Source organism: Ceratotherium simum, chromosome 2 (assembly GCF_057802395.1).
Source record: "Ceratotherium simum simum isolate JZ-2026a chromosome 2, ASM5780239v1, whole genome shotgun sequence".
NCBI lineage: Eukaryota > Metazoa > Chordata > Mammalia > Perissodactyla > Rhinocerotidae > Ceratotherium > Ceratotherium simum.
Window position 1 is genome coordinate 26,784,380 of NC_141901.1, and position 27,757 is coordinate 26,812,136.

General features: G+C 40.9%; 2 protein-coding genes across 2 annotated transcripts in view; one reads left to right on the top strand and one right to left on the bottom strand.

The window, feature by feature from the left end:
- Nucleotides 1-27,757, top strand: part of C2H1orf74 (chromosome 2 C1orf74 homolog) — a 116,444-nt gene that overhangs the window by 44,927 nt on the left and 43,760 nt on the right. The window lies entirely within an intron of this gene.
- Nucleotides 867-27,715, bottom strand: HSD11B1 (hydroxysteroid 11-beta dehydrogenase 1). The gene is made up of 6 exons (XM_004424860.2): nt 27,584-27,715; nt 26,725-26,855; nt 25,825-25,936; nt 25,502-25,687; nt 3,117-3,260; nt 867-1,421 (listed from the first exon to the last, which is right to left on the bottom strand). Exons 1-6 carry the CDS (start codon nt 27,669-27,671, stop codon nt 1,204-1,206), a joined length of 879 nt encoding a protein of 292 aa, XP_004424917.1. The 5' UTR covers nt 27,672-27,715; the 3' UTR covers nt 867-1,203.

The following is a 27,757-nucleotide window of genomic DNA, read 5'->3' on the forward strand; positions in this document are numbered from 1 at the left end:
ATCAGAGAGAGGGAAGAGAGTGAGGGTATTTATTCCCCCAGATCCCTCCTTCATGGTTCTTGGGCTGGTTGCATCCCTTAACTGAATGTCAAAACTCCTGTCGTGTGACGTTCTCCAAACAGTTCTTTTGCCTCTGTGTTCTCATAACAGTTCTCTCCTCTTGTCCCAGTGGTGGGCCTAGGGTTGGAAACAGCTTCAACTAGCAGTGAGATACATTATCTTTTGTGATTGCCCTATAACCTTACCCACACTTTTGTAAATAACCCCCTTTTTATTTAGTTCTACTAAAATTATCCAATTTGCCATCTCTTACCTGTTGGGGACCTGGCCAATATAGGGCTTTGCTGAGTTGTTAATATAGCTGATGATTTGTTTTCCATTTGGTTGTAGTCAGGTGATACCTGGCATATGTTTGATAAATATTTGTTGAATGAATGAATGACTAAATATGTGAGTGGCAGGATTGGGACTCCGTCCCCTTCTCTCCAAACTTCTAATATACAGTTGAGCGCTCATATGTAAAGCATTGATGTTTGATGCACTCTGAGTACAATAAACAGGCGTAGGTTCTGTGGCTCAAGTTTCCAGGGACCTCCACTTCTGTGGGTTTGCGCTATTGACTCATACCCAGGTGTCCTCCTTCCTGGAGGAGCAATATAAATTAACATAAAGAATATCTGAAGTGTACAAAATGGCAAAGACATTATGTCCACTAAATGAAGAATAGGATGATTTCTTCAACTCAAGAACAGATAAAAAGTTGGGACCATAAAATAAGAAATGAACATTGAAAATTGTCACTGGTGTAGGTTATGGTTTTAAAGGAACTATGCTGAATGAACTGAAGTTTTAGCTACCAGTTATGAATTTATAAAGTTTATATGACCTTTATTATAATTAATATTGTATTAAGCATCATAACATTACTATATATGAGGTAAATTTGATACAACTACCTTGTAATTATACCTGTGGTTACTATGAATTTTACAACTGCAGGTTCATGACATTCATTATAATTACATTTCCACTGTGCAAATGTTAGAGGAACTCCTTCAAATTGTGAGATGTGACGCGTGACTTGCAACTCTCTGGGGACACTCGTTTATCTCTCTGGGGAGATGCCTTCATGGATGGAGCTTAGATAAATGTCAGGCAGAACGGTCCCAAGCTCCCTTATCATGCCCAGCCCTAAGGAAGTGCCTAGTTGTTTATAAATTTGTCCATATTATAATTTCTTATGGAGAAAAATTCCAGGATCTTCCTTCCTGGGTTTCTCAGCAGGAGAAGGGTCCAGACTGGGCTGCCATAATATACTTCTTCTTGGCGCAGGGCTCCCCCTTTGATAATCTCCAGGGCACATTCTTCCTTTGGAGATGCAGTTGTGTCAAGTATCCCAGAAACTGCCTTCATGGCTGTGTCTGTAGAATGACAAGAGAAGAGTGTGGTTATCCAAGACTAGTGGAGTCACATTGGAAGGCCTGTAGACACCAACAGCTCAGCTGTTAGGGGCTATTTGCCAGTGCTTGCTCTGCAAGGCCCATGGGCCCAATCGGGAGTACATGGAGAAGACTGGTTATGTTTAGGGGCTATCGGGCAAAGAGAGGCTTAGTGTTAATACAGGCCCTGTCTTCCTGGATGAAGATTTTTGGGGGCAGTTAGAGGTGATTAGTTGAGAGATTTGAATCATGCTCTTCTCTTGGATGTTTTGGTTGGGGTAAGGGAATAATATGGAGGAGCAGAATGAGGATAGAAGTCATATGATGACCCAGTAGCTAATGGGAGGTGTCAGTGGGCGAAAACAGAGTGCTGTATGATAATGACTTACTGACTTGTAAAAGGAAGCGATGGACAAAAATCCAGGCCTGTGCTCCCTTGTCAACACTAACCACTTTCATTTAGAAGGAAACTCTATTGCTACCTTCTCTCTCCTTCCAAATTTTCATGTCCTTCTTGCACAGCTTTTCTTTCTCTCTCCATCCCTTTCTTGTTTCACTGTATGTCTCTGTCTTTCTCTCTCTCTTTTGTTCTGTAACTACTACTCAATTTACTCCATTACTCTTTAAGTAAAGTTTTCTTATCATGCCTGCCACATGTTTTAGATAAACTTGTGTTTGGACTTAACAGAAAAATTGTAAAAATTGTGTAAAGTATTCCCTTATATCCTTCACCCTGCTTCCCCTAATTGTAACATCATATATAACCATTGTGCAATTATCAAGAACAGGTATGATATAATTGGAACAATATTACTAACTAAACTATAGACTTTATCTTTTCACTAATATTATGTTCCAGGCTATTATCCAGGATTACACTTGGTTGTAATTTCTTCTTATTTTTCCTCCAATCTGTGACAGTTCTTCTCTCCTTCCTTGTCTCTCATGGCCTGGACACTTTTGAAGAATACTGATCAATTGTTTTGTAGAATGTCCCTCAGTTTGGGTTTGTCCATCATTCTCTTATAATTGGAGCTAGGTTGTGCATTTTTGGCGAGAATACCATAAGAATGATGCTGTGTCCTTCTCAGTGCATCATATCAAAGGGTTCATGATCTAGATATGTCTTATTTATTACTGGTGATGTTATTAAGAAAAACGAACTTGTATTTGATAAGTCTCATATGTAATGGCCACTGAGTGTCCAAGAGGACATAAGATGTTCAGAATAGGGTCAGGTTGGGGCCGGCCCTGTGGCTTAGCGGTTAAGTGCGCGCACTCTGCTACTGGCGGCCCAGGTTCGGTCCCCGGTGTGCAGTGACGCACCACTTGTCCGGCCACGCTGAGGTGGCATCCCACATACAGCAACTAGAAGGATGTGCATCTATGACATACAACTGTCTACTGGGGCTTTGGGGAGAAAAAAAAGGAGGAGGATTGGCATGGATGTTAGCTCAGGGCTGATCTTCCTCACAAAATAAAAAAGAATGGAAAGAAGGGTCAGAGAGTAGTCAGAGGCTCCACTAGTGACAGAAGTGCTTCAGTAAATGAGGACTAGTGCTCTCACTGGTTTTTCGTGCGTTACAGATGAGTCAGCGAGTGCAGCACCTTCTTCACCCACAATGATAAGGCAGACAGTCCATCTGCAGGCCACTTATTCTAATCTCTTGATCTTACCTGTGTTTATGAGGCCGAGGATACAGAGAGTGATCGACACATTGACCTTGGTCATTGCATATTCTGTCCTGATGGAGGAGAAGAACCCATCCAGAGCAAACTTGCTTCCAGCATAGGGAGCAATCAATGGATTAGCCATTTTCCCTAAATGATAAAGAAATGGGTTAACAAGGTGACCCTTTTCAGCTTCTGACAGAGCTGATCTTTGCTTTGTCTGTAGCAGGCTTTTGTAACCCCTGTGGGGTGCTTTTTCCATTTGAGTCACAGTTTCTCTCTACTCCCTATAGAGATTATCACACTGTGTTGAGTTTCTGAAAGAAAAAAATCATTAAGGTATCAAAGAAACTCCCCTTGAAGATACTGGGGTAGGGTGTGGGGTGGGATGCAGGAAAGCCTTCATTGAAGAGGAATTGGTTTGATTTTAGTAAGGGTGGTAAATAAGTGGGACTACAAAATAGCCATGTAATCCCACAGCTGCTAACTCTTTTACCTCTGACCCAAGAGAGATGGGGATCCAAGGGTTTGGCAAGAGCTCTCTGCCAACACAGTGACCTAGCATTGATTTACTTTCTACACAAGGGGAATGAAAACTCCTATCTTTGCTTTTCTACCTAAAATTACTTTTCTTACTTCATCAGCCTGGTTAATTCTCACTCCCGTTTTTGGGAGGACATGTGGACATATGCCTAACGGGATAATATATTCTTTATACCGTTTCCAAGAGGAGGGAGTAGAAGTGGCCTGAGACCTTAGACTCTTTGCTGAGCATTGTGGTAACAGCTACTTTAAAATCCTTGTCTGCTAATTCTAAAATATGGGTCATTTTAGGATTGATTTCCATTGATAACCTTTCTTTTTTTTTTTTTTTTTTTTTGTGAGGAGATCAGCCCTGTGCTAACAACTGCCAATCCTCCTCTTTTTTTGCTGAGGAAGACTGGCCCTGGGCTAACATCCGTGCCCATCTTCCTCCACTTTATATGGGATGCCGCCATAGCACGGCTTGCCAAGCAGTGTGTCGGTGCGCGCCCGGGGTCCGAACCGGCAAACCCCGGGCTGCCGCAGTGGAGTGCGTGCACTTAACTGCTTGCACCACCCAGCCGGCCCAGTTGACAACCTTTCTTCCTGAGTGTCAGTCACATTTTCCATTCTTGTATGTGTAGTAATTTTGCATTGTATTCTTGATATTGTGAATGATACATTGTAGAGTCTCTGGATTCTGTCATATTCCTCCAAAGAATATTGATTTTTATTTTTTTAGGTGGGCAGTTAACTTGGCTGAAGCTCTGTTTCTGTCTCTTGCATTACGTACCAGCTAAAATATCTGTTTAATTATTTAACCTTAACTGGGCTTCTCGGTATCCTCACTTCCCATGAGTAGTTCAGGGGACAAATAGAGATTTGGAAAGAGCTATAGAGAATTTGGTGCTCCTTCACTGTGGCTTTTTTTCTTCCAGGATGTCCCTCTTCACTTTCTGGCTGCTACAGAAACCCCAGACTCTTCCTTCTGGTTCTTCAAGGTAGAAAAGATGGCAGATTTCTATACCAGATATGGCACTGATTGGGGCCTACACTTAGGCATAAGCTATAAAATTGGGACACTCACCTAGTGTCGTTTCCTTTTTCCGAGTGTCGACAACTCTCCAATTTCTGTCTGCTTTTGCTTTTTCTTCCAATGCTTTCAATGGTTGTTTTCTATGTTTCGTCCAAAGTTTGTTATTGTACTACTCTGCCATTATTGGAATTGGAACCTCTATAAGTTTTTAAATATAATGAAGTTGCATGCCAAATCAATGAAGAACAGATGGCTTATTCAATAAAGATCCTGGGAAAGTTGCTTAACTAATTGGAAAAAATTGTTAGTTCCTTGTTTTATATCATATATCAAAAAAATTCTAGAAGGGAAATTATGGCAGTCGGTGTTGTCTACCCAATATCCATTTCCCCTTTTTAAATAATAGAATCTGATTTTGCTCAGGACAGGAACGTGTTGAGATAAAAAATGTTTACCTCTTCAAGATTCTTTTGCTCTTTTGGGTGGCTATGTGATCTAGTTCTGGCCAATGAGAAATCTAACAAATGGAGTCTCCAGGAAGGATATTGGTTTCCTGATAAAATAGATGTATTTCAGGTGGCATATGCAGCTTTTACATTTGGCCCTTCCCCTTTCCTCCTAAATGGACTTCAGCTGTGATGCCTAGAACTGCAACAGTCATTTGTGAACTTGAGGAAAAGCTACATATTAAGGATCATAGAATAGAAATGTGGAATGAGCTTGGATTCTTGAAAATGTAATAAGTCCACCAAACCAGCCCTGAACTTTTCATTACCTGAGAAAAAGGAACTCCTATTTAGCGTTAAGCAATTGTAAGTGGAATTTTTGTTACATGTGCAGCAGAATGCATCTTCTGACTGATAAAAAAATAATTCCATCAGAGAAAGAGGATAATATAGGTGAATATTTATCAGATCCCTGGTTATGAAAGATTATTCTAACATAAAAGTAAAAAAAAATATGTAAAGGCAAAGAATATTTGATTATATAAAATGTACAACTTCTGTATGTCAAAACAATAACTATAATAACATCACTATAAAGGTAAACAGTAAATGATAAACTAGAAAATCATTTGCAACATATTAGACAAAAGTTTAATATCCTCAATGCTTAATCTATAAATAACTCTTAAAAATAAAAAAAATAACACACAAATCGCTCTAGGGAACCATTCCTACTCCATCCCCAATCATGAGTTTTGGCTTAGGATGACTCTACAGTCAAGTTCCGGGAATGGATGTGCAACACAGATGTCCAACCAGAGTATCTGATACCGCTGGGCTGCTGACTAGTCCAGGGCTGGACCAAAGACCCACAAGGGGCTGCTGGACACATTGTTGGGTGCCTAACCAGAATTTAGTTCCCTTTTCTTCCTCTGTAACAGAACCCCAGTGGAATTCATGTTTCCATCTATTGCAGAGACTGCTAGTATTCTCTCAATATGTCTTCTGCCCTTTCTTAGTATATGACCTCTGATGTGTGGCTGGGTTTATAGTTATCTAGAATAAAGTCCACATTTCTCAACTTCTTTCAGCCAGATGTTGCCAGATGACTAAGTGCTGTCCAGTGGATTGTAAACACCGAAGTGTATCATGTGATTTCTGAGATATGTCCTTAAAAGAAGAAGTCAATCTCTCTTTTTCCACTCCTTCCTTCTTCTTGGTGCCGGAAGGTGGATAAGATGGCTGTGGCTCCAGAACTATCTTGGACCATGAAGCAGAAGCCACATGTTGAGAATTGGCAGAGCATTGAGAGAGAAGGAGGGTACTTGGGTGACCATGGAACTACCATCCTAGCCCTATACTGCCTACTTCCAGACTTGATTTACCTTTTAACTTATTTAATCCACTGTTATTTTAGGTTTTCTGCCTTAGAGAGCTGAACCTAATCCTTATTGATAGTCTTCCTCACTTTTATGCAGTCCATGTGTCAAAGGAAAGCTGATACCATCTCAAACTCTAGGGGTGGGTTTGTATAATTTATTTAATCACATCCTCCTTGCCCATGATTGATACAGGATTGAGCATGTGGCCCATTTTGGACCAATGGACTCAAGGAGAATTTCGTTGGACCGTCTGGGAAAGTTCTTTGTTCTTCTGGGAGAGTTGCCTAAAGTAGCAATCCTGTTTCTCTTCTACTGGACATTTTTGTGCATGGGTATGGGCCTGGAATTGCTGTAGCTATCTCACTGTGAGCCTGAGGATGAAGCCACACATGAAAGAGAGCTGAGCCAAGAGAATCATGATGACGTTGAGCTTGAGCCAAGTCAACTATGAAGGCTGCCCTACGTCTGGATTTCCAGTTATGTCAATAATTTTCCTTATTATTTAAGCCAAAAATAGATCACAATCCAAATTAATCATAAGACTAGTGTAGTGCGTAAAGTAAGAGCTCTAGAGTCAGATGACCTGGGTGTGAATCCCAACTATGCCATTTGTTAGCTGTAATATGTGGATAATAATACTACTAAGCTGAATAATCCATGTAATATACTTAGCACAAACTCTGGCACGTAGAAAGCATTTAGAAAATGCTATTATTCTTAGTATTTCAAATTGGTGATAAAAGTATGAGCTATTCAAAAAATCATGTTGGGACAAATAGCTAGCTACTTAGAGAAAAGAAAAATGCCATTCTAATAAATAAATTCAAATTATATTAGAAAGTATATGTGGAAGTGAAATAATAAAATATGGGTGAATATATAATCTCAAGGCAAGAGATACTTTTTAAAGCATGAAATCAAAGGCATACAGTATGAAGGAAGATAGAAATAGGTTTGAATATATAAGACTTAAAAAGCTTTATTGTACTTTGCCTTGCCTTTGCCTTGCCTTCCTACACACATCCCCTTCAAAAAGAGTTTGCCTTCCTAGCCATAGAAGATCAGGCCAGTGATAGTTAATATGCACAATGGCTTGAACACACGTCATTGTCTCTCTCAAGAAGCTTAAATAAGCGACACAAAGATTCTAATTAGCTGCTGTTAGATTTTGAACTAAAAGGTCATATAAGGTTGGGACTGGGGTAGCCATTTCCAGCCATGGAAAAGGATAAGTAAGCAAAGACAAGCAGCCACGTGGAAAGGACAAACAAAATAATCTAAAAATTGGAAATAAATAGGAGCTAAAATTTATCTAGCTATTATGTGCCAGAGTCTAAAGGCTAAATAATTGTGTAGAGTTGCACAGTTAATGAGTAGGAGAACCACGTCTCAAATCAGGATTCTAGTTTGACTCTAGTGGCCCAAACTTTCAAACATTAGGTGGTATTTCCTCTATGAAGCCATTGTTCTTTATATGAGTGTTTTTAAAGAGCCATGTGTCAAATTCAGCATTCCTGAGGGGGTGAAGGTTCTCTCTGCTTGACAATTAAGCCCCCAAATAGGCAAAATTTATGAATAGCAATATTATTTCCACTTCTAAGCTGACCGATGAGGGTACCCATAAATAGATAGGGCCAGTCACTCCTAGTCTGTATTAGTTTCCTGAGGCTGCCACAGCAAATCACCACAGATGTGGCAGCTTGAGACAACAGAAATTTACTCTCTCATAATTCTGGAGGCTAGAAGTCCAAAACCAAGGTATCAGTTGGGCCGTGTTCCCTCCAAAGGCTCTAGTGGAGAATTCTTCCTTGTCTCTTCAAGGTTTTATGTGAGGAAGATCAGCCTTGAGCTAACATCCGTGCTAATCCTCCTCTTTTTGCTGAGGAAGACCGGCTCTGAGCTAACGTCTATTGCCAATCTTCCTCCTTTTTTTTTTTTTTTTGTCCCCCTAAAGCCCCAGTGGATAGCTGTATGTCATAGTTGCATATCCTTCTAGTTGCTGTATGTGGGACACGGCCTCAGCATGGCTGGAGAAGCGGTGTGTCTGTGCGCCCCCGGGATCCGAACCCGGGCCGCCAGTAGTGGAGCGCGCACACTTAACTGCTAAGCCACAGGACCGGCCCCTCTCTTCAAGGTTTTAAAGTCTGCTGCCAATCTTTGACAGTCCTTGGCTTGTAGATGCATTACGTCAATCTCTGCTTCCATCTTCTCATCCAATTTTATGTGTCTTTTACTCTTCTTATTAGGACGCTTGTCATTGAATTTAGGCCCACCCAGATAATCCCAGATAACCCATCATGACATCCTTAACTTAATTACATCTGCAAAGACTCTTTTCCATATAAAATCACATTCACAGTTTCCAGGCGAACGTGGAATCTTCACCACATTCCACATTTTATAATGTGGCATTTTATAATGTGTCTGTCCAGCTAGCAACAGAGATGCAGAAGCAAGAGACCTTGTGAACCCATAATCTGAATTCCTGTAGTAGTGATTATTGTCCCACTAAGGGAGCTTAATGTATCCCATTTTCTATCCTTAATTATGCCTTAGGTTATGCTCAAAGTGCAAAAAAGATCCTCAATTGTTTTGCAGGAGAAAAGGAGGGAGATTTTTTTTTTTTTTTCTGAGAGGAAGGCGAGAGAAGAGAGAAAGGGAAAGAGGAAGAAAGGAGAGAGATAGGGAAGGAGCTAGACATGGCAGAAGATTGTTCCTGAAAAATTCACCAGATAGATGCATAGTTAAAAAAAATATATTTTTAAATGGTGAAGAAAAATGCTGAATTATTAGACAAGGGTCAAGATTGGACAAAGACTATTGAAAAATTATTAACCTTTATTAGGAAAACTACACATGAGGTACACTATAACCTAACTACCTATGGGAACTGTCAGTTTCTCAGCTGAAGGCTGCAGCTGTCGTTGACATTCATTATAATCATATTTCATCTCTCAGATTTTGTGACCTGCCATTGATCTGCAAACCTTTAAACCAGTCGTTCTCAAGTTCAATGCACGTAAGGACCACGTGGAGAGAATCTGCAGATTCGAGCCCACCCCTTCCCCAGATTCTTCTGTTCTGGGGTGGGGAGCTGTGCTGAGAGGTTCAGTAGGAATCCATAAACCATATTTATGGTAGGTTTTGAGGATGGATGTGGGAGCAGGAAAGGCATGGTGACATAAGCTTGTTAAACTTGACCTAGGAACTCCTCGAAGAAACGGGGAGGGAAGGTCCATGGAAGGGGCTGAAGTCTCACAATGACAGCTGGGTGAGCTGTCACTAAATTATGAATCATTGTGTCTCTTTAAAGCCCAAACTAGTATGACCTGGGAAAACATGTGTCCCAAATCTAAACTGGATATTCAGGTAAAGAATAATATTGGACTAACCAGGAAATTTCAGCTACAGGAGGTAAATTCTGAATTCTGCTTTGATGAAAGAAAGTGCAGGAAGGGGCAAGGAGGTGGGGGAATGGCTTGTATAAAGACTAGAGGTGGGAATGAGTTAGTTACAATGAAAAGCTAGTAGAGCAAGAAAAGTAATAACAAGGTTCATTATATTTTCTCCTCTCCGAAAGGATAGGCTTATAAGCACTTATCCCAAACCCTTAGGGCCTGATGTGTTATGGAATTCCGAATTATTTTTGGATTTTAGAAGGTGGTGTGGGGCTTATACTGTCTATTACATAACACTCCCAGTAAGTGTTATGTATGCCTCTGGGGAGGCATCCTGTAAGCAAACACGTTATTATATCTGCACTAAAATATTTGAAAGTTCACACTGAGATAAAGGCTTTAAGTAGTTTCCCTTCGGTTCAGGTTAAATTAACTATGTAGCATTACTTATGACAAAAAAATTATTAGTTTTCAGAGCTTTTCCTTTTGCTCATTTTCTTTTCCCCCATAGCTTTTTGGATTGTGGAATTGTAGATAAAGGATTATGAACCAGTCTAGGCTCACTAAAGGAAAGCTGGAACATATCAAAAAGTAGAAAAGAGAAAAGAAGAGGGAAAATTCTCCTAGGTTCTCACTATTCCAAAACAACCTTGGTGCATTTCATTAAAGTCTGTTTTCTATTCATGGTACTGTTCTTAAACATTTTCCCACATAATGCTAATTAGTTTGTGTAAGGAAACCTCTGCATTCTGCTCTATGTAACATATATTTAGAAGTTTCAGAAAGCTGAAAAAGGGCAAAGCATCTCTAAAAACCCAGATTTTTATTTTTTAAAAAGATTCTGAGTTAAGGGGCCCTGGTCAAAATGGAATAAATAATATGTAATAGGATGTTAAAATTTGATTTGTTCTGCTTTAGTTTCAGCTGAAGTTCAAAGGCTGAGAACACAGTAATTGGCAAATGCCTCCATATTCTGCAGGGAGGTTCCAGACTGCCTGTGCACTTACATAGGCGGTGGTAACACACACAAACAAAAACTTCAAAAAAACAAAAATGAGTTCGCAACATGTAGACCCTCAACCATCCCAAGCTGAAGGTGAAGAGGCCAGAGAGGACGGTAGTTAGAGTGAGGAAGTAAGCAGTGTCTTAGTGGTCTTCCAAGAAGAAGGGGTGGGGGCTTCCCCTCATGTCAATCCTTGTGTGAGGAGCTTCAAGGCACCTCATGGAGAGCTTGTCTCCAGGAGTTTGAGGGGCATCAAGGACTGGGGTTTGAACCAACCTGAGACGTTCTGGTTATGGGCAAGGCCGCTGCAGTGCTAGTGCAAACTGTGTTGTCCACAAGGGAACTCTGTCTGTGGGGGGCCTGAAATCCAGCCCACACTCTGCTCACCACCCTATGGGCCTTGTCCCAGGGCTCGTCCTTTGTCCCCCAGAGTCATTTCCAATCCTGCCCCCAAGGATTGCCTGAAGTGGTGAGTGTATTCCCCTGTATTGCCAGGGCCTGAGCGACATAGTATTAGCAACTCTTGCCCAAGTCACAGGAAGAACTACTAATATTTCAGCAGGGGCCTCCAAAGGATCCAGGAAAACACCTAACGCAAGAGTCAAATGTGGGGATCCACCCAGCCCAGAAAGCATGAGCTTTGAACATGCACTGTGGCTGGAGACCAATGCTGTATTAGCTGGGTGCCAGCTAGGTAAGACCTCCCTATGCTGAACTTCTCTTCTTCCCTGCATTTTCCTCTTTCTTTTACATGAGGGAGGCTAGAGAGAGCCAGGTGAGTGGGAGGAGATGAGGAATGGGAGGAAAGGCTGAACACATCTCTCTTTCTTATCCCCAGTTTCCTAGCACGGCAGGTTCAAGCTTGACGAGGGGAGAAGCTTTAGTTAGTTAAATTACAAGTGACTAGACGTTTTAATTACTGAAGTGAGCCCTTTCTTGAGACTGGAAGCAGCCAGAAAATCTTTTATTATCCTAGAGTGTTGCCATCCGCTCTAGATCGCATCCGGGTTCAGGGAAGAGCTCACCCGTAGAACAGGTCTGAAGGAAAGAGTGAAGTTGTTTTCTGATTGCACCCTGCAAGACCCACTTGTTCAACTACTAATTAAAAAAATATGCCAGAGTATGAGCTTAATTAAACCAAATGAATAAGTAAATAAATGTGCTGTTCTTATATGCATGAAGCAGTCATGAAAGTGAGGGGATTAGAAGCCTGAGTGCTTGTGCCCAAGGTTAAGTTTTGCTTTATGTGGGGGGAATGGAGCCATCACAGAAGAATACATATATAGCAGCTAGATTTCTCTGCTGGGAAGTTTTAGACCGCAAGGAAACAGAGCTATGGTGACCATATTTTCCGAAGCAAAATATGGGACATAGAGTCTGACAAGTAAGAGTGCAGACTTGGTGATAAATGGGACAGATGGTTTTCAATTAGCTCTGTCCCAGAAACCCTAGGATTCAGCCACTGTAGAAACAGCAAGAGGCAGAGGGTTGGCAGACTAGCTGTGTGCTGGAGCTTGTTAGCTGAGCAGAAGAGGTCAAAAGCAGGCCTCAGTGCTTTTGTTCATCCATTCCACACCCTCCATCCCCAATTGCCTTGCTGAGATTTTGAAATTGTTTCCATTTCAAAGGCAGATTTTAAGCTGCTTTAATTGAAAGCTCAGAAGAAAGTATATAGGATTGAAAAGCTTCATTCCTGCCTGCCTGCCTTCAGACTTTCAGAGTGACCCTGCCCCCTTTTTCCAGCTCTCCCTAAAAGTCTTGTCTCAGCTAAGACCCTCATGGTCTAAACTCTTTAGTTGTTTCACCTGAGTCGAGTTCTAAAGATAAATCCATCTCTCTACTCCAGCCTTTGGAGAACCTGAGGTGTTGTCATAAGTGTTGAGACAACCCACATCCAATGATAATTGAAGCAAGGGGAATGGATGAGATTGCCCAGGGAGAATATGTTGAGTGAAAAGAGAAGCGGGTTTAGGATGGAAAGAATCCCTAGGAAACCAACAATAAGATAGGGAAGATGAAAAATACTGAGAAGGGGCAGGCAGAGCAGCTGGAGGAAACCCAGGGGAGTGTTTTGGCTGAAGACAAAGGAGGAGTGTATGGTGTTGAAGTAGCACAAAATGCTGCCGAGATTAGTAAGATAAAACCTGTTACTAAATTTCACAAGGTGACTTTGGCGAGAGCATTTCTGTGCAGGTATGAGGCCTGTGACATGTGGCTCCTCCTGTTGTCTCAGAGCATCAGCACAGCTCCCAAAGCAAGAATAAAAGAATAGATTTTAAGAACCCCCACAGTTAAAGGGTGGGCCCAAACCAGTTCCTCCAGCATTACCTAATCACTCACATCCATCCAACCTAAATAGTTGTGCTTGCAGAAGGGAGTGTTGTTAGTGTCCTATGTGTTCATCCACCAAGGGGCAGGGGAGGCATTTGCGTTCCCTTCACCTTAAGCCACAGGAGAGGGGCTTCAAGAGGATTATTTGGAGACCTTTACAAGTGTCCCCTGGAATTTGGGGGTTGGTATTCGATTCACATTTGAAAGTCTAAAGGCAAGAGGCAGGGCTGGAACTGCCCTAGCTTGAGAGCGTAGGTGGGTGCATTGTGGGATCAAATATATCCACGAATGGCAGGCTTCCCAGAGACCAAATGTGGATCTTGTGGAGGGGGACTGGCCTGGGGTCATTTGCTGGACTGGGCCAAGAGGGCTGGGCTAATGGAAGTCCTGGAGCTGAGGAGGAAGCTGCAAAGAGTGAGCTAGAGGAAGCATTGTTAGTGCCAAGGGTGTCTCCTGCAGGGGATCTCTGAGGAATCCACAAAAAATCCACTCTCACCTCCTCCAAGTCACTAGACCCCTAGGATGGGGGTTTTTTTTTTTCTTGAAATAATTTCAAACTAACAGAAGAGTTGCAAGTATAGTACAAATGACCTTTCCCCCCTTTCCTGAACTATTTGAGAGGAATTGCTATAATTGAGAAAATTGCTGACCTGATGTCCCATCACTCCTGAATATATTAGCATGCATTTCCTACACATAGGGGCATTCTCTTACATAACCATCAAAATGAGAAAGGTAATTTATTAGTTTCCTAGACCTGCCGTAATAAATCACCACAAGCTGGGTGACTTAGGTCAACAGAAATTTATTTTCTCGCAGTTCTGAAGACCAGAAGTCTGAAATCAAGGTGTTGGCAGGGCTGCACTCCCTCCAAAGGCTCTAGGGGAGAGGGAATCCTCCACTGCCTCTTCCAGCTTCTGGTGGCTGTCAGCATTCCTTATGGCTACACCACTGCAAACTCTGCCTCTTATCTTCACATGGCCTTCTCCTTGTCTCCTCTGTCCTGTCTTCTGTCTCTTATAAGGACACTTGTCATTGGATTTAGGGCTCACTCACTTAGTCCTGGATGATCTCATTGCAAGATCCTTAACATAATTACACCTGCAAAGACCCTTTTTCCATATAAGGTCACATACACAGGTTCAAGGAGTTAGGATGTAGACATATCTTTTTTTTGGGGGGTGGGGCGGTAAGGAATATTGGCCCTGAGCCAACATCTCTGGCCAATCTTCCTCTTTTTACTTGAGGAAGATGGTCCCTGAGCTAACATCTGTCCCAATCTTCCTCTACTTTGTACATGGGACACCGCCCCAGCATGGCCTGACAAGTGGTGTGTAGGTACGCGCCCGGGGTTCGAAACCGTGAACCCTGGGCCACTGAAACGGAGTGAGCAAACCCAACCACTGCACCACAGGGCCGGCCCTAGACATATCTTTTTGAGGGCTGCCATTCAACCTACTACATTAACATTGATGTATTCCGTCATCTAGTTCACAGACCCCATTCAAGTTTTTCCATTTGTCCCAATAATATCATATATAGCAAAGGATCTCATTGAGGATCACATGTTGCATTGAGTTGTCATGACTCTTCAGCTTCCTTCAAGCTGGAACATCTCCAGTCTTTCTTTGACTTTCATGGCCTTGACCCTGTTGAAGAGTACTGTCAACAATTTTGTACAAGGTGATATGCTGGAGCTGCCTTGTAGTAAACCACGAGCACGGACTGTTCAATTTTGATGAATTTTGCAAGCAAATTGATGTCATGTTGCTATGACCATCATGAGATTATTTACACCACAGAAATGTTACAAATCAGATTTTTGATTTTCCCCTTCTGGAGGGCTAGTTGTTAAACATGGACCAGCACACTGCTAATGAATGTCCCTCAGTTTGGATTTCTCTGATGTTTCCTCATGATTTGATTCAGGCGATGCATTTTTGGCAGGATCACGGAAGTAGTTGTCTTCTCTTCACACTGCATCCCATCAGGTGATATGTGATTTTAATTTATTCCATTACTGGTGATGTTAATTAACTTTGATCATTCGACTCAAATGATCTGCCAGGTGTCTCCACTGCAAAATTACTCTTTTTTCCCTTGTAATCAATAAGTATTTTGTAGGATGGTACTTTTTTTGTTTTTTGACTATCTTAACCATTTAAAAAAAAATTTTTTTTATTTTTTATTTTGAGGAAGATTGGCCCCATGCTAACATCTGTTGCCAATCTTTCTACTTTTTTTTTCTTTTTTCTCCCCAAAGCCCTATTACATAGTCGTGTATCATAGTTGTAGAGTTGTAGCTCTTCTATATGGCACGCTGCCTCAGCATGGCTTGATGAGTGGTGAGTAGGTCTGTGCCCAGGATCCCAACTGGCAAACCCTGGGCTACTGAAGCGGAATGCACGAACTTAACCGCTCTGCCACCAGGTGGCCCCTATCTTAACCATTTTTGAGTGTACAGTTCAATGACATCAAGTACATTCATATTGTTGTGCAACCATCACCGCCATCCATCTCCAGAGCTCTTTTCATCTTGCAAAACTGAAACTCTATACCCATTAGCCATAACTCCCCATTCCCCTCTCCCTCCAGCTCCTGGAAACCACCATTCTACTTTCTATCTCTGTGATTTGACTACTCTAAGTATCTCATATAAGTGTAATCATACAGTATTTGTCTTTTTTTGTGACTGGTTTATTTAGAATAATGTCCTTAAGGTTTATCCATGTTGTAGCATATGTCAGAATTTCCTTTCTTTTTAAGGCTGAATTGTATGTGTATATACACACCACATTTTACTTATCCATTTTTCTGTCGATGGACACTTGGGTTGCTTCCATGTTTTAGCTTTGTGAATAATGAACATGGGGGTACAAATATCTCTTCGAGACTCTGCTTTCAATTCTTTTGAGTATGTATCGAGGAGTGGAATTTCTGGATCATATGGTAATTCTATTTTTAATTATTTGAGGAACCTCCATACTACTTTCCACAGTAGCTGCACCATTTTACATTCCCACCAACAGTACACGAGGGTTCAATTTCTCCACAGCCTTGCCAACACTTGTTATTTTCTGTTTTTTTGATAATGGCTGTCCTAACAGTTGTGAGGTGATATCTCCTTGTGATTTTGGTTTGCATTTCTCTGATAATTAGTGATGTTGAGCATCTTTTCATATATTTGTTGGCAATTTGTATGTCTTCTGCGGAGAAATGTCTATTCAAATTATTTGCCCATTTATTTATTTATTTATTTTTTTGTGAGGAAGATCAGCCTTGAGCTAACATCTGCCAATCCTCCTCTTTGTGCCGAGGAAGACTGGCCCTGGGCTAACATCCATGCCCATCTTCCTCCACTTCATATGGGACGCCGCCACAGTGTGGCTTGCCAAGCAGTGCGTCGGTGTGCCCCTGGGATCCGAACCGGCGAACTAGGTTTAGCATCCATTGATGCTTTCTGGATGAATTATTACTATGATGGTTGCCAAATGGTGATTTTTCTAATTTCATCATTCCTTCTATATTTATCATTTGGCATTCCACTAGATGGAAAAACCTTCTCCTCTCCCCATTTATTTATTCACGTATTTATTTATATCATTACGGATTCTTATTATATATAATGGCTTATAATATGTTATTATCATTTTTATTTGAATGCGCCAATGATCGCAAGTTTGGCTAGTGAGAGCCCTTTAAAAGTTTCTGTGTCCTAGTAACATGTCCCTATTATCCTTTGAGCAATTCTTTACTTACTGGCACAACAAGATTTTCAGGTTCATTTTATACGTTTCCTGCCACTGCTCTGGAATCAATAATTTTTCCAAGAAGTCTTGGTTCCTTTTACTGGAGAATGATATTTAGAAACCAAAATTTGGGCACGAAGTGTGCTCCCAGGTTCTCTCAGTGGACAGAGCTAGGGAATATATGCACACATAGGTAGACACACACATCTATATTTCTATATCTATCCATGTATATTAAAAACTAGTGATTTGTACCAACACCTCCAACTCAGCGTCACAAGGTTTATTCTAATTTTCTTTCCTTTCATATTTGTAATACTGACAGTGAGAACCTGGCTTCCATTATCCTCAACATATAGCACTTATTTGATTAATGCCCCCTGTATGTGATTATTCTTCGCTTGCTCCTGTGCCCTCTGTGTGGATGCCCTTCTCATCCCACCTGGGCTCTGATACTCTGTGGCAGGCCACATGGATGCCCTCTTCACTCTACACTGGGCTGCCCTATTGTAGCCCTCTTTGCAGATGCCCTCTTCACCTTTCTTAGCTCTGACATCCCATGCCAGGTGCCACATAGACACTCCCCTAGGCCCATTTGAGCTCTGAAACTTCACACCAGGCTACCATTGCTGCCCCTTGTGTGAACCTCCTTCTCATCTCAGTCTTGATATCCTAATTCAGGCTGCCACTGCTGCTCCCTGACACAAACCTGTCCCATCCTGCTAAAGTTTGACAACCTGTGGTGACAGAAGCAATATTTAAGGAAGATTACCCAAGTGACTCAGACATGTCTACTGTTGCCTACTCTGCTTCTAGCCTAACTCTGCCCTCCCTGTGGCCTTGCTGATTAGACCTAGGTCAATGACTGTACCTCTCCAGGCTGGTCATCATGAATGACTTTGGGATTGACTTGTAAAATTCAGCTGAGCCAATTAGATACCTCTTCTTCGGGGGGAACTTGGAGTTGGGAGATTGAAAGACCAGGAGACTTGGCAATGGGGCAGAAGTCAAAACTGTATTGAGAGTTGTTATGCTGAGAAAGGGACTGTAACAGCCAGGTCGAACTGTGTGCCAAATGAAGCAGGGGCTAATAGAGAAGAAAGAGGAGCAGATGTACTGAGGGAAGCAGGTATGGCACAACCATGCTATCTCTGGGAGATCCTGGGGTAGCCTTATTTCCTGGTGGCTTCTCAGCTGCAATTCCCATAAGGCCAGCTGTCTCCCCAGGGATGGACTGAGACAGATGTGAGCCAGTGACTTGGCACCCCTTCAAAATAATGTTCTTCAAATATTGTTCAACATTTATTTATTTAGGGAGTACAGGGAAAGACTAATTTTCTAGTGCTGGAAATAAAGGATTTACTATACTCACTTATTACATGAGAGTTCCTGAACCAGATAACTTCATGGAAAAATGTTTAATAATTTAAAACCCATGTAATAAAATCGACTACGCCAATACATTAATTGGATTCTGACTTTCAGTTGACTGTGATGGCTGACTTTCAGGCGTATGTTTGTTGGCTATTTTCAGCCTTAGTAGCTTTGTTTGTAGGTTCATAGACATGTTGAAAAAAATCCTATGATAAACATTTTTGTACACGTATCAGTGGTTGGACTGATGATTATTCCTTGATAGATTCTTAGCATTATATTTGCTGGGTGAAATGATGGGAACACTTAAGCCTATTGATACATATTGGCAAATTGCTTTGGATAAAAAGAAAAAGGAAGGACTAGACTTTTAAAAACGATAGTGAAAACCAGTTAGTGAATAAAAAAATATACTCTGTCCGGCCAGGAGTATATGAAAGTGCCCATCACACTCCAACTTTGTGGAGCTCACGAAGTTTTCAACAACTGATATTTTTGTAGGCAAACAAAAAAACAAAAAAGCCCCCAAAACAATAAAAAAACAACACCCTCATCTCCACCATGGTATTTAGTTGTTTGCATTTGGTATTTTATTAGTTTTCATCATTTGAATTTGTTTGTTTACTTGTGAGATTGAGTCCAATCTCTGTCCTCCTGAAGTCACCCATCCTGAGAGGAGAAATATTTCATTTTTGGTTGCCATATGGAACGCTATCCCCTACTTTTCTATTAAAAATTATTCTAATAAAATTCATACCATGGTCATTGTACAATAAGCAGTTATGAAATGTGTAAAATGAAAGGTAAAAGCCTCTTTCCTTTTTTTTTTTCCTGAGGAAGATTGGCCCTGAGCTAATATCTGTGCCCATCTTCCTCTATTTTATATGTAGGACGCCGCCACAGCATGGCTTGATGAGCGGTGCATTGGTCCGTGCCCAGGATCCAAACCTGTGAACCCTGGGCCGCAGAAGCGGAGCGCGTGAACTTAACCACTATCCCACCGGGCCAGTCCCTAAAAGCCTCTTTCTTTAAACACTGTTGAGCTCATACTATGTATACTGTTCTCTAAATTACATTCCTTTAAACGTAGGATTTTTATAGTCAGTGTGTGTAAAAGTGTACATAGTATTTCACTACAATTTAGGAACCTATTGCTAGCGGTAGATATTGAGTTACTTTCAGGTCTTTCATGACTGTAAACAGTACGGTAACAATCACCTTCAACCGGAATGTTGACTCCCTGCTAACAGGCACCTGTTGCCTTTCTTGCCCACTGCCATAGTCCCAGCACCTGGCACAGTGCCTGGCTCAGAGGGGACCCTCAATTCACATTTTTTGAATAAATGAATGCATATATTTGGGGAGCATTTGTGCAAGTTTATCTGTAGAGTACATTTCTCAGATGTAAAGTTATACTCTCTCTCCCCAGCCATTCCTCATCTTGAAGTACCTTTAGTGGACTTTTGCTCAGCGAAATCAATACTTTTTTCAACAGGAATCCTCCTTGGGTCAAGGTCAGCCATCTAAAGCTATATATTCACACAATGTCAAATTCACTTTTCACTTTACTAACTTTGTATTTGGCTTTGTTTCAATGATATACTTTTGTCAAAGTTTGCAACAAGGAGCTGCTTATGAAATCAGTTTGCTGTATTTAGTGTTAGAAAAGTTTTGCTAACATCTCAAGGCACAAGGACATGGAAAACAGTTCACAGAATAAAAAACATAAATAGCCTATAAACACACGAAAATGAAATTCATTCATTAATTACCATTATTAGTTAATTAAATATGCCAGGTGCTGTTGTAGGAATTAAGGATATAATGGTAATCAAAAACAGAATACCACTGCTCTCAAGGGGACAGGGCCCTCATGTTCCATCTCACAAGTAAATAAATTCAAATTATAACTACTATACACCTTTTTATTTTACCTACAAAATTGTCATTCGCTGAAAACTTTGTTAGCTCTGTAAACTAGGTGTGAGATGAGCACGCATATATATACTCAGGGTAGGAAGAATGCTCATATTCATTTAAATTGATTTTTATTTTTGTATATTTAAAAGTCTAATCTTTTATTTTTCATTTTGTCTAAAGCAATTTGGAAATATCTACCAATAGCTTTAAAAATGTTCCCATCATTTCACCCAGTAAATCTAGTGCTAAGAATTTATCAAGGAAATAATCAACTTAGCCACTGATTTATATACAAGAACATTTATTGTAGGATTTTTAAAATAGCAAAACATTGAAAGTAACCTAAATATCTGGCAGTAGGAAAATAAATTGTATTATATCTATATTTATATCCTTATCCATATCTATATCTATCTGGTAGGAAATTCTCCAAAATATTGGCATGATTGTGGATGATTTTTATTTCAGTTTTATATTTTTCTTCATTTTTCAAGTTTTCATAGTGTGTGCGTGTGTGTAAGTTTTATAATCATAGAAACATTTAAAAAAATTGTTGAGGGCATTGCTCTTTCCATTACTTTGTGCCTTCAATTTACAATCTTTTATGAGAAATTTGTTTCAGAAATTATTTGTTTCCTGCAGTACTTCCTTTTTTTGAATATAATCTTATCTATATACCAATCCTATTCTTTTTCTTTTTGTTAAGTCAATTCAAGAGCCAAATTTGAAACTTAAGCACAGCATCTATGTTGAGTCTAATTTTGGTATTTTTACATTTTTCTTTTCTTAAGACCTTTTTTTGTATTTATATATTTCCGGATATATATTCAATCTCTTGAATTGAAGAGACAATGACTCCTGGAACTTTTCTGTCCAGGTTGTTGATTCTTACTCTCATCTCCTTTTTGGCCTTCTTCCAGGCCCGATAGATGACATCTATATGCACACATCTCCCCTCCCCATGTTTCTCCCCATTTTCCTCCAAATAGTCCAAAACTTGCAGCAGCCCCGCCTCCCCCACTAAATACCTATATTCACATGCATAAACACTTCTACTCATCTTGGAAATTGTGGTTCTCAAAAATCATTTCTGAGGTAATTGGATTTAAGGGTAAAGATTCATCTTTTCTTAGAAAAATTAGAACAATTGGGTGAGGGATAATCACCCCTTTCTAGTCTAGTTCCTAGGCCCCTTTGCATCCTAGAGCTTGACCTTGGCCCTCCCATCTCCACTGGACCCCAAGGCATATCCATACATTGAGGCACTGGTCTACCTTTCAGGAAAAAGTGGGTATGCCAGAACTGAAGGCAGGGATGAGATTGGCATCTGTATATCCTTGTCTTTATGCAAAACACCATTATGGATATTCCAGATCCTGTTAGTTGACATGTGTAGTTGAGAAACCTGTTTTTGTTTTTCGTTTTTGTAATGTTGAATTTTTGAAAAAGGTTTAGACCACACAGGAAGCCCTCAACTGACAAACAGATTAAGGTCCAACAAGTGACTTCATACACTGGTTTGAGTTTTCCCACAAAAACATTGTCTTATGAGGTATTTGACCCTGGCTAGTCGGCTCATAATGTGCCTGCAACACTATACCTTTACATTAAAAAAATAGTATGAAACAATGCTGGAAATGAGTAAACCAGAAAAGGAACACAGCTGAATAAGACTTTAAAAAAATATATGTATTTATATATATTGAAAGTTGATCTTTTTAAAAGATTTACTTGGAGAAAAATGAATAGGTGACTGGAGACACTTATGGAGCTTCCAAAGAGAGGTCTGAGCATTCAGAGGTTATTGGCAAGGTTCTTTTATTCCTTTTGATGTGTTTTTCATTTTGAATATTTAAAGAAACCCAGTCTTTTATTATGTCTAGTTTCCCTTCAAAATATGTCTTACATTTTTCTTGAAACAGAAGAATCAATATCTCTACACTTATGCTGGCCCCGTGTGGTTAGTATTTGTATCATAATTATCGTTAGTAATATTTGTATCACCAATGAATCCAAAAAAGAGAATTAGAGAGAAAGTGGGATTCCTAAAGGTAATTTACCAAAATGTAGTAGAAAAGAGAAAGAGGAAATGTTTAAAGGGCTCTGGTGAGGACTGAAAAAGACTTCATATGAAGTGAGTTGAAATGAGTCCTAAGAGGACAAAGGGGCAGGGGGATGACAAGGTTTATCCATGACTCCGCTGAGGGGGAGTAAAGGAGGGGCAGAGAAGCAGTGTTAGATTCTGGGTTCTAGCTGTCATGTGTGCAGCTGATGTGACGTGCTACAGTGATGGAGTTCACAGAGTCACAGAGTCAAGGGGCGCGAAAATAGAATGACTTGACTTTTCTAAAATTGAACCAAAGTCAAGAAGATCCATTTTAACTGATGGTGGATAAACTTTTTCCAGATGTTTTCAAATGTTCTCTGCCCAATTCAGTGATTTCTTTCAAATTGGCACATTAATATCTCTGTCTCAGTTTGTTTCACAAATACTATCTAAGCATTCTCTTTCCATTCTTTCACCTACCTCACTGTCCCTTGCACCACTGCCTGATGGGAGGGGGTTTTGTTTTTGTGATGGACCTTGAATGTGAGAGAGATCGGGTCTGGGGTATGTGTGTATGGTGTGGGGTGGCCTGGAGGGAATACTGCCTTCTAGTCTTATGTGCAACTTGGCATGGGTGATGTGAGGGAGACTGATAGTTGTTTATCAACATCAGTGTCTTTTATAGAAGTAGAACCCCTGATTTTCAGTTGGACACAAGTCCACTTTGCATAAAGACCACAATTGCAACTAGTTGTGGCAGAAGAAAAGTGTACAGCTTTCTGGTTGTATCTTTCTTCTCTCTCAATTTTCTCTAGCTAGAATTCTGATATGATAATGAGCCATCTTGGACACACAGGGGAAGATAACACCCCAGGGATGGTGGTTCTGCGATAGAAAGGTTCCTAGACAACTTAATGGGGCAGAACTACCATATCAGCCCTGGGCTGCTTATCCAACGCTGTTTCATGAGAGGAAACCATTTGTTTAAGCCATTGTAAATTTGAGTTTTTGTTATAGTAGCTCAACGTAGGTCCAAACTAGCACATGGTGGAAGGAGGGGAGACTAATCAAAGTAACTAGATGTTACATATACTTAGAAACTCGATCAGTAGGTGTCAAAAATGGTGTTGAATGGTGGATGGATGTGGACTGTAAAGAAGTTCCCAGAGGTAGCAATACTGTATCTGTTGTTGCTCAAGAAGTAGCGGAGGCTTTAAAGAACATATCAAAAGTATAGGGTTTCCATGTAATGCAATAGCCGGAAATGCAGTGGGGATAAAAACAATTGCTCATCACTGTAATTCAATAAACCCCTTAATGCAGTCCCTGGCAGGAATGATTAAAAATCTATCCCAACACTCTTTGGCTGACCTTAGGATCAATTTGAGGTTTGGCATCCCATGTTTGTGAAATTCAGATTTTAAGGAGGAAGGATTAATGAACATATTTGCTGACTGTTTAAGAGAATATAGCATAGAACAAAGAAATTCTTCAGTTAGGGAGAGAAAAAGAAGTGTCTGTACTTTGCAAGTTCACAGACATGCTTCAAAGCAAACAGGCTGAACTCTTTTGGCTAATCAAAAATAGACATAGATTGCCACTTCTCAGAGTCCATGGAAATTACCAAGTGACATTTGGTAGGTGTAGAAGACATGTGGAAATAGAAGTTATCAGAATTTCATTATGCCCTTGGACTTTTACAGTAATTCTTGTTCCTTCTGAGGACTTTTAGACTGTGTGTACATTATAGAAAGTTAAATTCTCCAGCCAAGGATGAAGCACACCCTTTGCCTAGAGTGGATGTCCTATTTAATCAACCGAAATCATTAAAGCCACCTACACCATGACTGATGTGAGGGTTTTGGCCAATGCCCTAGGATGAATTGGGGATGTGCCCAGCACCCTCCCACTCAGTATGCATCCAGAAGCTCTCCCTTCTTTTCAGCCCAGAGAGAGGCTGTGTCTGGGGAGGGGTGGGGCGTCTGTGTTGTCTGGGAAGCACAGGGATGCATATCAATCACCCTGTTTGGCGGGTAGCACAGACAAACTGCTCTTTTATCCCATCGCTATGCAGGCCTTTCCCGTCCAGGAAGTAGAACCCTTTATAGTAATAACTAACTAGTATTACAGTAATAACTAACATTTATCAAGTACTTAAGAATTTACAAAACCCTCTAGGTTATTTGTTTTTACGTTGGCAGGAACCACATTTAGATGGCTGATTTTGATCCTGGTGTTTACCTTCCAGCCACATCCTTCCAACTGACTAATCAACAGTTAGTGTAGAATTTCTCTCCTGGACCCATGATGAAATGGTCCTAGAAATCCCCCAAGCTGGAAACTTTCTGCCTTTTTACTGGTGATAACTTCTGATGTTGCCACCCTCCAAAACATCAGTGACCTCTCTTGGTCACACAGAGGTTCTCTCCATGAATATTTCTCTGTACACACTCTCTCTCTACCCTGTTGGTTATTTAAATTAGAATTTTAATGTAGCAAGTTCAGACTTTGGCAAACACCTCCAACATAGGCAGGTCTGTTAATATGGTGAGTTTGTGTTTGTTGTTCATTTTATTTTACCTTTGCTGAACCCACTTATCGGGCAAATGTATATTGTTAAAATATTTCACTTCTTATTTCTACCTTTGTATCAACTAACTTCACCAACCTATGGCTGTTGGTCATGGAGGAAGCAAAGTCCTTTTTATCTATCGTGACCAGATCTCTCCCTTAGTATCAGAACAGGCTGTATCTCCAGCAGTCTCTCGATGTCCCTTTGGACTTTAATTTGTAGATCATAAACTACCAGGCTTCTAGTGGGCACTCTGAACTGCTGCTCTTTCTCTATTACTTCCAAAGGTCTTGTAGCTCATTTACTTTTAACAATCTCTCAATTTTTATGGTCCCACTTGTTCTTGACAGTGACTTTTTATTCAGCATGCATGCTTCTCATTGAGTTTACATACCAAGTCTCTTATTCATATATCTACCTGTCCACACATATGGGCAAGCTGTTAATCAGCTTTTGCTTAATATCACTGTGAGCATTTCAACTTCCAGTTTTTATTGTGTTACTTCTCTGCATGGAAACTGGTAAAAATTCGTGTTCACTGCAGAGCCCCCAACACCATCTCTGGCACTTCTCCTGCTCCTACCTTCCAAATTGGTTCCTGCCCTACTCACCAGCCATTGAAGAGACGATAACAATGCTTCCATTGCTCTGCTTCAGCATGGGCAAAGCAGCAACACTAAGGACCACATAACTGAGGAAGTTGACCTCCATGTTTTTGCGCACGAGTTGGATATCATCACTAAATAGATTCAGAGAAGTGTTGGTGATGTGGTTGAGAATGAGCATGTCTAGTCCCCCTGCAAGAGATGGCTATGTTGAGAGAAACCATCTGGGGTTGATACTTTCCCCCTCCCCCTGCTCCTGCTCCTTCTGAAAGCCCCCTGGTGAGCCATAGAGCAAAATCCAGAAGAGGAAGGAGAAGAAGCAGCCTTACCCATGAGCTTTCCAGCTTTGGCAACAAATTGCTCTGCAAAGGTCATGTCCTCCATGGTGCCAGCAACGTAGTGTGCTGAGGCTGCTCCAAGCTCCAGGCAGTGGGATACCACCTTCAGGGACACAGCGGCAATGGTGTCAGTTTTGGCTGCAGACCTTTGGGGAGCAGTCTCTGAAGTAATGGGGGTTTAAATGAGAGGTTGCTCACAGCCCTGTTTTGATAGGAAACGGGGGTAGGGGTGTGTGTGTGTGTGTGAGTGTGAGTTCAGTGTGTGTTTGTATGTTGCTAAATGCAACCTGACACAATCTTTTTGCTCTGTCTGAAATACTTTCTGGAAGTATTTCAGGTAGGATGTAAATGACAAATCATCACTGTGCTGGGGTTTAAGTCCATGATTTGTGCTCATGAGTTTCTATGAATAGATGTTTCTGAATGCATTATTGGTATGGATGCTAGTTTCTACATGTAGCCCTAGGTTTCTGAATGTTTGTGTATCCTTAGGTTTGTGAGTCTATGAGAGGGCATGTGTCTGAGAGTCCGCATGGGTACAGGAATATGATTTCAGGAGTAGGTACTGGAATTTTGGTATCTGAGCACATACCTATGTATCTGTGACTCCATGTGTAAATGTGTGTGAATAGGCATGTCTATGAGCATATACAGCTCAAGAACTTTTTGTCTATATATGTGTGCCTGGGAAAGAATACATAAATGCATATTTTTATATTCCTGTGGGTGTCTGAGCCTGTATGTGTGTGTGTGTGTGTGTGTGTGTGGGTGTGTGTATGCATCTATGTATGGATGTGCCAGCTTCTGTGTGTTGGTGTATATATGTGAGTATATATAAGAATACATCTGGGCATGTGAGGGTACATGTGTCTGTGGGCACAGAACCCTCACCTTCTTTAGAGTTTCTTTTGACCTTGCTGTCACCACCACATGAGCTCCCATCTTCGCCAAATGATAGGCCATCTCTTCTCCGATCCCCTTGCTGGCCCCTGTGACAATCACCTTCTTTCCTTTGAGCATCTCTGGGAAACCCCAAAAGGAAGTGATGAACATACCCAACTTAGCAGCAACATTCCTCCTCCCGCTCTGGATGTGGGCAGCCTTATCTCAATGTCTAAAGATTATAAGCCCAGATCAACTTATCTCAAACTGCATAAATCAATGAAGAAATAGTTCAAGTCTGAAATGGGGATTTGGCTTGGTTGCTCAAAATCAAGCCTTCCTGCTGTCCTTCCTAAAATCCTCCATTGACAGAGCTTTCAGCTAAAACATTGGAGTTCCACACATTTCTGGACTCATTCAGTTTTGCTCAATTGAAATAAAATTCAAAAAGTCATCAACACATGTGCTCATAGAGATTCCATGGATTTTCCTTCACTTCTATTTAGTCATCAACTCCAGAGTCCTTTCTTGCCTCCCACTTATCAGTCTCTCCACGGAGCCCAATTATCTGGCTGAGTTGTGAATTTTGGAATTACCCTCATGTCAAAGAGGATCTGAAATAGCTTTTCATTAAGGGTGCCAAATAAAGCAGGACTATTTGGCAATCTTTTGGCTACATGATTACCCCTCCCCACATCCTTATTACTCGTAGCCTGTGGCTGGAGGACACAGAAAGACAGTCATACCTCAGGGTTCCCTCTTGTTTAGAAATTTTGGGGATCAGGAACTCATCTTGATCCTCAGAAACACTCCACCCACCCCTGTGCTTTTTATCTATTCCTCCAAAATTAGATACACTGGTACTTACCTGGTCTGAATTCCTCATTCGCAGAATAGTAGTAGGAGGCCAAGAGGATCCCCAGAATGGGGAGGAGATATTTTTTCATAAAAGCCATCAGACAGGGACCTGGCCCGAGGAACCCTGTGGGATACACAGAGAGAACCTACAGAGCTTTCTGCAACCTTCTAGGCAGGCAGCAGA